We start from the raw sequence: 12,646 nt of genomic DNA, 5'->3' as shown, positions 1-12,646 counted from the left end.
AGCGCCATAGATACTCCACCATACTTACGAATAGAAGTTAGATAGTTTTCCCGACTTGGCTCCCCAAAAGATACGATTTTGATATTTGATAGTTATGATAACTCCACCTGAAAAAAAATCCCCCATTTGCTCAGATTTTCCTTCTCCCCTCATTCTGTTCACTGTGTGTTGGCACAAAATACATGCCTTCCTTCTAACGAGTTGCCAAAAGACATGGGAATCATTAATAAATTAAAGCTTGCATTTTTCAGTGTAATATTACGCTACAATAAAAAATAAAATGAAAAAACCCAGCGAATTTATTGTATTCATCTTTAATACCAATAATAAATGTGGATGGGTGCTGAATTGAAGGTGGTCAAATAAGACTTTGTTACCATGGCTGCCGTCTCTCGCCTCTTCATGTTGTAGATATTACTGCTTATGCTGCTCACAGATATCTGCGTGATAAATCTTTGCTTTTCTATTGTATTGATGTGTAGGAAAAACTGCTGGTGGCCGTTCAGATCATTTCCTCTTCTTGTCCTCCAGGGGGTGGTATTATGTCACACTATCGCACCTAATAAGGCTGAGGCTGTATGCGGTAAGCTTTCTGTTGCTGATTGGTTAACTTAAAAAAGGATGTCCATGACCTGATGGAGGTTCAGGTTCATGTTTTACCTCAGTGAAAAGAGGTCGCCACATCGAACCTCTGCGGCGGAGTTAGCTTTGTTTTTATTTCATGCGTTTATATCTATCTAAAAAAAAAAAAATGTTTTTATTAGTATTCTTATTTTACTGCAGATTCTTTTCTTTCCTAATGTTTGTTGAGTTCCTCTCCAGCAGAACAGAGACAGATTTTTATTTGATATTTGTCGTGAATCCGTTTAAATAAAAACATTTTAATTTGTACCTTATGCTCCTGGTTTCTTTCCTTCTTACTTTCGTCCTTTTTTACGTTTTCTTTAACATCTAACATTTAGTTAAATATCTCGCTTTGAAGAGAAAATGCGAATGTTTTGCGTTGTCTGAAGGCTGATAAAAAATGCCATTTACTGCGCACCTTTTATGTTTCCCTTTATTTCTTCTTTTCTCACCTACTTTCTGTCTTTTGAACCCACATGCAAACACACTCCCTCATTATCATGTCACGGCCCTGTCACGCTCCTCACCACGCAGCCGCCAGAGTGGAGAACGAGAATGGGCTGCTTAAAAGCCCAGAGACCTTTATGTCTGGCTTGGAGAGAGAGAAAAGAAACTAAAATTGTTCAGTATAAAAAGGCTCATTTCCACAGCTGGTTGTCTCGCAGTGACTGTGAAGGGGCATTTTACGGAAACCCCACCCGCGGAGAATTTGCCTTCCCGCTCACAGCCAAACGGGGATCGAGGAGAGGCTGACCCCAGCATGGACCGACTCTGTTGTCTTCCCTCCAAAAAAAAAAAAGAGACTTTCACCAGGGTCATGTCTGGTCTGCTCCCCTGAGGACAGCCTCAGCCCAGTCTGTAGGGGATGTCTGGGTCCCCTGCACAGACATACATAGGAAATCACTATAGCAACCGTAGCCAGCAGCTTTTGGTTGAGGAGGCGCAGAGAGGTCTGAAGTGACCAGAGGCCTCCTGCACAGACATCGGTGAGGAGATGGAGTCACCTTTCAGTATGACGTCGGACACAAATTCTCCCCGATTTATTATAAATGTGATATTTTATTAAACTGCAACTCAAATTTCCTCTCCTGACTGCTGTCATGGGACATTTGTGATTTAAAAAAAAAGAATGGAAATAAAGCACAATTATCAGAAATTTATGTCAGATTTAAGATAAGAACTTTCTAAGAAAACACAGGGTACATTTCCCTTTTTCACATTCCAAAACTTTATCGAAGTTTCAAAATTGTGGCGTGCATTAGCCTCCTTTCCTCTGGTGCCACTAATTAATTGCCTTCTTTTGCATGAATGAATGGAAAATGTTGGAGAACATTAGAGAGCAAACATCATGAAGACACAGGAGCAGAGCAGACAGGTCAGTCAGGATGAGCGTCACTGCTAGTCTTCGATGGGGCCTGGGATGAGGAAAACTGACCCTGAACGCATCACCCCCACCATGAAACACAAAACCAAATGTAAATGCATGTCACAATTGCCATATTTTTATTTGCATTAAAAAAAAACAGATATTGCATGGTTTTACTTCCACTTTACATGTACAGCAATTTTATGTTCAACTTAAGTTTGGTCTGTCACCTGAAATCCTAATGAAAATGCATTGAAATTTTACAAAGTATTAAAACAGTTGAGAGGTTTGAAACGTCCCACCGTCTTAATAGGGACTATTTTTGTCACAGTTAAGTTGAGCAGCGGCAAACTTGATTTTTCCAGACTGTTCAGGCCCATCAGGTTCACAGCTATCACCAGTCCTTGAAGTATGATCCTCTCTGGAGGGTGGGGTCGAAGGTCAGGACCCTTCAGCTTTTAGATGCGTCTCTGGTCCAACGCACCTGGATGACCTCAGTATGCGGTCGCGTTCTCCAGACTTCTGCTAATGATCAACGGAGAGCTACTTCAACAAAAGAAACGTATCAGAAATCTCCCAAAAACAGAACAAAGTCAGAATGTCTGAAACACATAAAATCAGAAAGTTGTCTTTAATTAGGCTGCGCACACACACGAAAAAAAAATCTTAAGACACAACACACCATGCATTCAAAATCTGAAATCTCAGTAAAAACTTCACAGCATAATGATTTTCGAAAAAACAACAAACACAATAAAATTAAAGTTCAAAACGTCAGAATCTGCTAAATTCCTCTATTACTTACAACATGAGGTGACGCACAATAAATAAAACGTAACTCATTTGTAGCATGAAATGTTTTAGCTATCTGGCGTGGGAAAATACCATAACTGCTTTTGTGAATATATACAGTATATATATAAACAAAAATGTGATTAAGCTGATTTTAATAAATACAAAACAAACAAGGAGAGAGGGAGTTTTAGAGAAACTAACAATCCCTGACGCTCCCAGGCACTTGGGTCACAACAAAATAACTCTTCAGTGTTTGGCTTTCAGACACTTTCAACACAGCTTTGTCTATTCTTGATGAATTCTGTCTGAACTCATTCACATAAAGAAAAAAGAAAAAAAAGAAATTGTTTAGCACTCTTAAATCGGTTCTTTAAAGGGAAACGGAGTCCCTCACACAAAATATATCCTCTTCCAGCTCTGGGAGGAGGCACAAAAACCTGCACTGGTACAATTACATATTATATAAATGCAGCATTAAACAGCAGACTGTCCACATTACACTTATACAGATGCATGGCAAAAGCTGCAGAAGATGCTTTTACACTGAAGCTAAGGACTGGAAAGAAAATTAATGGAAAGTTAATCGTTATGGTGTTAGCAGACACTTAATAGCTGCAGATCACCATGAGTACATGCTCCATAATTTCCACTTTTTAAATATGGAAAATATGTTTTGAGGCAATTTAGAGCAGCGACAGCAGGAAAAGGGACTGAAAACTGGCACGGTACTAAAAGGAAGGTTATGCTTTCTGGGTTCACAGAGCATCGCGAGTAACAACAAAATAATAATAATTTGTTTAAAAAACACACACACACACACACACAATGCTTTAAGAATAACTACTGCTGTGTCTTGCTTGTGCAGGCAAATACTGCGACTTTTAATTGAGTTATATTCATGAACTTTCCTGGAAAGAAAATCTGTGTCCAAGGTAAGTTTCTGCTAAACTCAAAAAGCTGGAGTCAAGGGAACCAAAGGGATTGCAATCACCATGCTAGTGGCAGCCGATGAGTCAAAGATAGAGTCCAACATCAGAGTCGTGAAAAACTGGAACTGGCAGCACAGACAAAGTGATGCATTGTGAGTTATAATCAAATCTAGAGAATAAAATATTTTTTTTTTGCCTTCTTGATGCACAGATGAGTGGTTCAAACAATACATCTTCATTTTTACATATAACTATGACTGATGTGAGTGTGGCTCCTCAGATCTTCCAGAGAGGCTCTTGGTAACTTGGATCAAACATGATAAGAGAATCAAGAAATGATTTTAAATATAAAGGCAACAGAAATGTTTTTTGTATAAAATCTGCAAAGAACTTCCACAGCAGGATGACACCACCAGTGCCAATGTTTTTTTTTTGTTTTTTTTGTTTGCTTGTTCTTTCTTAGACCATTATTGCCATTTGAAGTTACTGTTCATCATGTGCATCATATATATGCAACCGCCTCAAGCTGGCTTTTTCTCTACTCAAGAAAGCTCTTTTCCCTCTGAAAAAGTTTGCAGTTTTGCTTTAAAATTTTAAAAATTAACTGGGAATCCTTCATTCCCAGGATTCACAGTTACAGTCACACCAACTCAACATAACATATTTATAAATCTTAAGTCGTCCTTTCACTAGGGGGACGAGTATGTTTTTGGAAATGGAGACAATGATTTATTAGGAATGAAGGAAAGAATGAAGTGGCTATTTGGATTCTAGAGGTTCATCTAGAGCACAAACTCCAGTCCTGGAGGGCCACTGCCCTGCAACTTTTAGATGTGCCTCTGCTGCACCACACCTGAATAGAATAATTAGGTCATTAGCAAGGCTCTGGAGAACTGATATACACAAGAAGGAGGTAATTAAGCCATTTCATTCTAGTGTTTTGTACCTGTGGCACATCTAAAAACTGCAGGACACCGGCCGTTGAGGACTGGAGTTTGACACCCCTGATCTAGAGTGAGAATAAAAAAAATAGGTTTGAATACCTTTAAAGTTGTACAGTCAAGTTAGATCTGAACCAAAAAGGAAACATAGATCTGTTCTCGGTCATTCCTCCTTTGCTAAAAATGCTGCTTCCATGATATGACCAAGTGAAGTCGTACAAATTGATACAAGCTGAACTTGCTTTGTGAAACAAGTCACGGTTCTTTCTCTATATTTGTGTCACTGATGCCAGAGACCTGCTGGTTTACCTCTTCCAACCAAACTCAGTCTCAGTTTGTGGTCATCCACTATTGTCCCTGTGTCCATCACCCTTCCAGCAGCGTCTCGTACAGCAAGAGTTAGAAGTGACGTGCGTGCATCCGGCGCTCCAGTTTCCTCAGTTCTGCATCAGGTACTGGTGGAAGTAGACACCAAACAGAGAGCTGATCACTTGGCAGGCGGCGACCCACCAAGTGAGGAAGGCGAAGAGACCGCGGAGGAAGAGAGGAGTGAGGACGGAGCGCAGCGCGGCGAACGTCTCTGACAGGCGTGCCACCGTGGCCTGGATGTCCTCCTCCATGTCTTCCATCCCGTCCTCGTCTTCGTCGAGTCCGCCAGACGGCACGGGTGCTGCTGTGGGGAGCACCAGCGCTGGCGTCACACCCGGTGTCTCCTCGACATCGAAACCCCAGGAGAAGTTCCCTAGAAAAGCATAAAGTCATGACACTTTGCATTCAAGGTTTCCTGATCAGGGTTTCTCCAGAAAATTTACTTTCCCAGTACTTCACTTACCCAGCACCTTGAGTGCCAACGTGGAGAAGAGGATGAGCAGAATAGGTACCAAATACTGAAGTGTAACCACCGTTAGGTAGCAAAACACACGCGTGACCTGACAGAAAGTGGGATAAGTTAAAAGGTTTCTCCGTGACAGCGATTAAAATCGTTCTTATTTTTATGCCAAAAATTCTCTTGTCACAAAAAAAGTGTGTCTGACCTTCCGCTGGATATCGATGGCAGCGATTCGTCCCGCCTCCTTCTTCATCTGCTCCACCCACTTCTGAGCCAGGTTGAGGTAGGCCTGCAGGTGGTACCGGGTCAGCGCCAGACGCAGCGCGCACAGGGCCACGATGATCCACAGGCGCATGCTGTCGAATGCTGCGCTGCTCACCCTGCCGAAGACAAACCGCGAGGTTTCTTCCTGCCGACAACTTCCCAGCTTAATTTATACTGAGGTTAAACAGTTAGTGGAGTAAAAAAAAAAGTTAAAAAGTACACTTACAGGGTGACAGAAGTCTTTCCCATGGGCGCGTTGGCCAAAAAGTCTCTAGCAATGGGTTTTACCCACAAAACCAACACGACGACGGGAGATAAGAAACTCATGTGCAGCAGAATCCTGTAGAGCAATCAGAGAGATGCAAACACAATGGTAAATGTCTTGGAAAAAGATGGGACTACAGTTTTATTTTTTTTTCTCCCTCCCTCTAAAAGTTCTTACTGAATGAGAGGGCGGTCAGAGTTCATCTGTACAGCATCTAGATGAGTCTGAGCCAGCCTGAGTCCAGGGAAGGCCAGCAGGGACCCGATGTAAGCGCAGACAGCAGCGAGGCCCAGCTTCACACTCAGCTTCGTCACCGGGATCCTGTTGTCAAAACAGCCGCAAAATTCAGCATGACAGCGCCTCCCGACGCGAGCGCGCCTTGCTGAGTCCACGTCTCTACTTACGACCAATCAGCGTAACCCTGATGCTTAGCGAACGTCTCCAAGTTGTCGAACAGGCTGGAAAAGCCGGGCTCCAGGCCGAACTCCAGGTAGTCCTCTCGGACCACCAGAACCAGCATGGCCACCAGCAGAGACAGGAAGCCGAAGGCGAGGCACACGGAGCGCTCGCCGCCCTCCTCCGAGCGAAAGTAGTGACTCATCAGAGTGTGAAGGGCCTTTCTGAAAAACGACGGGCTAAGGAGGAGCGACCGGTAGCAGGCTGAGAGCCAATGGGAAGCAAAAGACGACACAAACACGACTTCATACGTGGAATAAAGAGCAGGTTAAAGGATTCCTGAATATATTTTATTTTAAAGTTACATTATTCGACCTTCTGAAGTTCTCAACCATTTTTGTCCAATTCTAAATTTCTTGCAGATATATATATATATTTTTTTTACAATATTTTTGGTTTAAATATAAAAAATCCACAAAGACTATTAAGAAAGAGAGAGGAAAAAATACTCTGTCAAAAATAGAAAGAAAAGGAGTAAAGGGGACAGGATCTCCTAGACCACAGGTGTCAAACTCCAGTCCTCGAGGGCCGCTGTCCTACAGCTTTTAGATGTGCCACAGGTACAAAACACTGGAATGAAATGGCTTAATTACCTCCTCCTTGTGTAGATCAGTTCTCCAGAGCCTTGCTAATGACCTAATTATTCTATTCAGGTGTGGTGCAGCAGAGGCACATCTAAAAGTTGGAGGACACCGGCCCTTGAGGACTGGAGTTTGACACCCCTGTCCTAGACCTTTAGCTCTGATAACACCATGTGTTTACTGTCCCATTTTTTTCAATAAGACTCTGCAGGATCTTGTATTCATAATGGTAGAGTTTGAAAATTACACAAAGCCCCCATCCCAGACATCCTCAATTGGGTTAAGGTCCAAACTTTGTGGTGTAGTTTCTGCAAAATTTTCAGACGTTTTCTCTGCTTGATTCAATCTTTCTTAAACATACCAGCATCTTTTCCACGACCACAGGGTGTGTCTATGACTATTCAAGAAATGTGAAGCTACTTATTGCATCAGTTGGAGTTAAATCCATCTGACCATTTTATTTAGGCCTGTAAAGATCGACAACTGATTGAGTGAATGGATGGAAAACAAAACAGATGTCATATGGATTAATTGAAAGAAGTGTAGATACTGGACAGAAGGACGGACAGAGACTTAAAACAGAAGTTATTTTCTAATGCATCTTCTTTGCTCCGTCTCATATTTTGATATAAATGTATTCCAGTGACACAAATGTGACGAGAGCATTTGTTGCCTCTGCTATCCCAACACTGTTAAAATGCTGCTGTAGCTTTAAGACAAAGTCAGAAGGATACAGTCCAAACACAACCGTTAGGACACACCAGAAGGCTCCGATGTTGACCTCTTTACTGGCGTCCGCCACACTATAATAACACTCAGTAAACAGGAAGACGCCCATGGCATAGACAGCAAAATCCACAAGCCACTGGTACTCCAGGAAAAACCGCAGGACTGCAAACAGAAATAGTAAAACAAAAAGGCTCTGATTAGTTCATAGAATCTCTCGGTTTGCAGATTAGTAACAGAGTTTAGACTAATAATATTTGCAATGCACATAGAGGAGTGCCTTGTTTTACCAAGAGCATCCATCACGTTGACCGGCGCTTTCTCCAGGTGAAGGTCAATGTCTTTGGGCACCGTGAGAGGCTTGTTCTCTCCATTCTGTCTCCTTAGGGGGAAAAAAAAACAACACAGAGGGCAAATTTGGAGAAAACTCTCACGATAACTATAAGCTGAGTTTATTGATTAAAAAAAAAAAAAAAAAACACTCACCTGTCTCTTCTGTTCTGTTTAGGCATCTGCTTTCCTGCCAACGCGAACAACTCTCCCTCTGACGGGTGTTTGAATCGGAACAAACTGGGAGAAAACACGCGTGTTAGCACAGTCTATACTGCATGTATAACACACAAACTGATACCTGCGTGTGACATTACCTGCCGTTGCAGACGAGCCATCGTGCAAATGAGCAGTGTGGGGCCATCCTCTGCATGACGCTGGCGGCCAGCAAGCTGACCACCAGTTGAATCCCTATTAGTGCCTGGCAGAGGAATGAAGTACATTTTTAACAACTGTAGTTAGGTATGTTTGCAGCTTAATTTTATTTATTTTTTTTTGTTTGTTTGTTTTGCTCGAATGGTTTAATTTGTGACTGCACAATTTCAGTTACTAAACATAAATGACCCCCCCCCCCCCCCCCAAAAAAAAAAGTGTCCAGAAAACAAGTGATACTCCGACTTTGTTGTGAAGGAAAAACGCTTGCAAAGAGTGAAACCGTTCGATGAAAAAGTAATAAATTAAACTACATATGTTAGCTGAAAAGCCCCAGCAAGAATGAATGAAACTCAGCAGATGTCTGTCCGGCTAAATTTAGCCAAAACTCCAGCACCTGTCAGCCCGCTGCAAGCAGCATTTAGCATTAGCTAAATGCTCGCTAGAAGTCCATAGAGCGAGCCTGTTAGCCAGACAAACACAGACTGTTGAGTTAATATGTAAATATTTACCATAATCTCTGTCAAATGTGGATGTAAACACCAGAGTAGCACCCGGAGCTTCTGTACCAGGACACTCTATGGGAGCTGAACCCACCTACATGTGAAACTACTGAATGCCCCGGATGTAGAATCGGGTTCCGAGTTAGCTTCAGGTACTTCAGTAAAGTTAGGTAAATTATAATGATCAAATCAAGAAGAAACAGGAAAATCGTCAGTTTCAAGTTTGTTTTGTTTTTTTGTTTGTTTGTTGTTGGGGGTTTTTTTTTACATATTTTTGAAGCTGTTTCCATATGCTGTTCTGCTAATAAATTATTTTTCGCTATTACGTCAACATTTTCTAAATTAGTTATGTATTTTTAATATGTCAGTTGATGTTTCTGTTTGGGGTTTCAGAATTTAGTCAACCTTTAAATTATATTCTCCGTGCTACTAACATTTGAGGTTTTACAAAAGTAATAGTAATGCATTGGAAATATAAACATCCGATGCAAAAGGAAAATTTTCCGATGTTCATGAAGGCACCAGAGGAATAGGTAAAACCGTGCATTTTTGTCGCCTCTCAGTGTTCCAAAAATATGAATATTATATATATATATATATATATATATATATATATATGTATGTATGTATATAAAACCTTTTCTTAATGCAAGACGTTGCATTAAGAAGAGGCTTTAAAATGATAAAACTTTCATATAAAGAAAATGAAATATTTTCTTTTTAATTTGTGTCCTGTATTCTAGAAAACGTCCTAAATTTAGCTAAATAATGTTGTAAGAATAAATCACAAAATGTTTTTTTTATGTTTGAATAATAATATAAAGAATAATATTCTTTGAAGAATTTTCAACAGCTTGTGAAGATTTAGTTAATAATTGTTGCACTTCTCTCTTTACACATTGACCACCATATGTACAAAAACTGTGGAAAGCTTGGAGAAAACCGTCACAAACAAGGAAAACCCCTTAGCAGTTTTAATTTACCATCATGCTTCAACTCATCAAATCTTTTCCAAACGTAAAGTTTGATCCTCTTGTTGTTCCTCAGCATACCCCTGAATGCATCTCCGTGATCCTCCTAATGATAATCCCCAGGTCTCATGCTTCACCATCATGCATCTTAACATTTCACTGCATGAAAACAAACAATATGCAAATGGTGAAGCTTAAGGTCTCAGATATGCTCCTCTTCCTCTCTTCTTTGGCACTAAAACACTGCTCAACAGGGATAATTGTGTGATGTAATTGTGCACTAGAGCATTCTTTTCCACTTTAAAGGATAAAACTCTGAAAAGCTTCAGCGTGGTGCACATTATACACCAAGGTAATGTCTTTGTTGCCTCTTAATCTGCCCACATGTTTTTCTGCACCCTAAAATCCACTAACATATGTACGCTGTGTTTAGACGGCAATGCATGGCAAAAGCTTGGGGTGCACAGATGCCTTGCTCAGGCGCAGCTTGGCCAGTGTTAATGAGTGAATGACACAGCCACAGCCTGTACATGCATTCAAATGTCAGCTCATCCCCATGTGCCACCAACAGCGAAAAGTATCTGCTTCTAAACCTCTTAGACCAACAAGACTCAAATCTGTGTTTAGGATGTGAGCCTGGGTATGTTATTGAAGCGCTCTTCCACTGTGGCTTTGATTCTCAGTTTTGGCTAATTGGCAACTCCCTCTCTGTTAAAAAGAAAACATCTGATCCTTTGTAGTTTGTTCACAAGAGCGTGACATTTCAGAGAGAATTAGGAATTTGATGAGATGGAGATTCATGCTGTACTTCTGGTAGGAAAACCTCTGGAAATGCAGCTCTGGAAGAAACGAAGAGCCCACTGAACCATTGAAAACCTCGTGGTTATCCCAGCAAATATTGATTTCTGAACTCTTCCTGAGTTAAAACATTAGTATTGTTGTTTCCAAATGAATATGAACTGGTTTTCTTTGCATTATTTGAGGTTTGAAAACGCTGCATCTTTTTTGGTATTTTGACCATGTCTCATTTTCTGCAAATAAATACTAAGCTTTTGCTTGGAATTTCAGAGTCATGTTGTCAGTAGTTCATAGAATAAAAGAACAATGTTCATTTTACTCAAACATAAACCTATAAAAGGTCAAATCAGAGAAACTGGTCATTTTGCAGTGGTCTCTTCATTTTTTCCAGAGCTGTGTAAACCAAATCACATTATTTGGTCAACTTATATTATTGGTATTTTAGCAACTATATGTTTCTGCCTGAATTTGAGACACATTGAGAAGAAAAAACTGAGTGCACTTTATTGACATTGTGACTATATCGTTCCTGACAAGAATATTAAAACTCCTTGCCTTTGTTTTAGTTATAACCACAAACCTTAATGTATTGCATTGGATCTTAGTGAGATAGACCAACACAAATTAGTGCATAACTGTGAAGTTGAAGGAAAATGATGCGTGGTTACAAAATCATTTGGAAAATAGAAAACAGTGGGGTGCACATTTAAGTCCCCTGTTTTCCTGTACCCCTCACAAAAAACAATCCAACAAATATTCTTGAAACACCAAGTACTCAAGTAATGAAACAATGCAGCATCATATTGAAGGGTTGTGGTGTAAATGATTGAAGAACCAGGGGTCACGAAAGCCGTCAAACACACCAGACAGGCCAGATATAAAGTTATGGAAAGGTTTAAAACAAGGTTAAGTTGTGAAACAGCATCTCAAGATTTGAACATTTCACATAGTGCTGCTCAATCCATCCTCTAAAAGTGGAAAGAGTATGGCACAAAACGTACACATTAAGAATGGCTGTCAACCTTCACTGACAGAGTTGAGATGGAAAATCATTCTTCAGAGAAGCAGACTGTGGCATTGAAAGAAAGCCGGAGGATGGCCTCTTCACATTTTTCTAACCTGAAATAATATTAGTGACACATCAAGTATGTGGAAAAGGATGCTATGAATGCCAGATGAGACCGGACTTTTTTTTTTTTCGGTGTGCAAACCATATGTGGAGGAAAACTAACACTGAACATGTCCATGAACTCAGTATGGCGATGATTACATCATCCTCTAGGGATGCTTTTCTTTAGACGGGATACCAAAGCAGGTCAGAGTTCAGTGAAACGTAGATAAAACTAACATGGGGCAACGTGGAGCGAAAACATGGCATGGCTGGATGGATGCTTTTGCACAGTGCTGTCCTTAGAAAACCAGTTGCTATCTCTTTTTTTTTTTTTTGTCTTACTCAACATCCATTAGGCACATTGTGAGTTGCTGAAATCATTCAGAACAGTTTAGGATTTTTTTGTAACTCTTAAAATATACAAAACACATTTTTGAAGCAAGAATAGACAACAAAATGATCCAAAAATCTATTAAATGTTCTTAAGGTTTGCCCATCATGTCCGACATTACCGTGCCAGTCAAACAAAAGGACGAAAAATCTGTCTGGGTAAAAAAAAAAACAACACTTCCATCATTATCACCTTTGACACAAATGCTAATCGTTCTATCATGTCCGCCATCTGTGGCTGAAGAGCAGGGGCAGAAATTACTGAGCAAAATGGACACAAATAAAATGCAAATCCATCACGGGCTACAAGTGGCTCCCCTCCCTCTGTCCAGCTCCTGGGGCCTCTTGGTTCCCACCACTTCCCTCGGTTTCTCCCAGGGTGCTGCTGGAAGACT

General features: G+C 40.7%; 1 protein-coding gene across 1 annotated transcript; it reads right to left on the bottom strand.

Annotated features, from left to right (window-relative positions):
• Window positions 1-4,673: 4,673 nt before the first annotated feature.
• On the bottom strand, window positions 4,674-9,095 carry tmem161a (transmembrane protein 161A). The gene is made up of 11 exons (XM_023339216.1): window positions 8,991-9,095; window positions 8,424-8,527; window positions 8,263-8,346; window positions 8,067-8,158; window positions 7,785-7,941; window positions 6,418-6,633; window positions 6,191-6,334; window positions 5,975-6,088; window positions 5,690-5,864; window positions 5,488-5,584; window positions 4,674-5,397 (listed from the first exon to the last, which is right to left on the bottom strand). Exons 1-11 carry the CDS (start codon window positions 8,991-8,993, stop codon window positions 5,093-5,095), a joined length of 1,491 nt encoding a protein of 496 aa, XP_023194984.1. The 5' UTR covers window positions 8,994-9,095; the 3' UTR covers window positions 4,674-5,092.
• Between the last annotated feature and the right edge of the window lie 3,551 nt (window positions 9,096-12,646).

Source organism: Xiphophorus maculatus, chromosome 9 (genome assembly GCF_002775205.1).
Source record: "Xiphophorus maculatus strain JP 163 A chromosome 9, X_maculatus-5.0-male, whole genome shotgun sequence".
NCBI classification, from domain to species: Eukaryota; Metazoa; Chordata; class Actinopteri; order Cyprinodontiformes; family Poeciliidae; genus Xiphophorus; species Xiphophorus maculatus.
This window is presented reverse-complemented; position numbering and strand designations above follow the sequence as displayed.

Bases quoted from the DNA above. Each gene is read 5' to 3' on its own strand.
- tmem161a (XM_023339216.1), bottom strand. The intron at 7,942-8,066 runs GTAAAACAAGGC...TTCTGTTTGCAG, and splicing joins CAACGTGATGGATGCTCTTG to TCCTGCGGTTTTTCCTGGAG. The intron at 6,089-6,190 runs GTAAGAACTTTT...ATTGCTCTACAG, and splicing joins TCTGACCGCCCTCTCATTCA to GATTCTGCTGCACATGAGTT.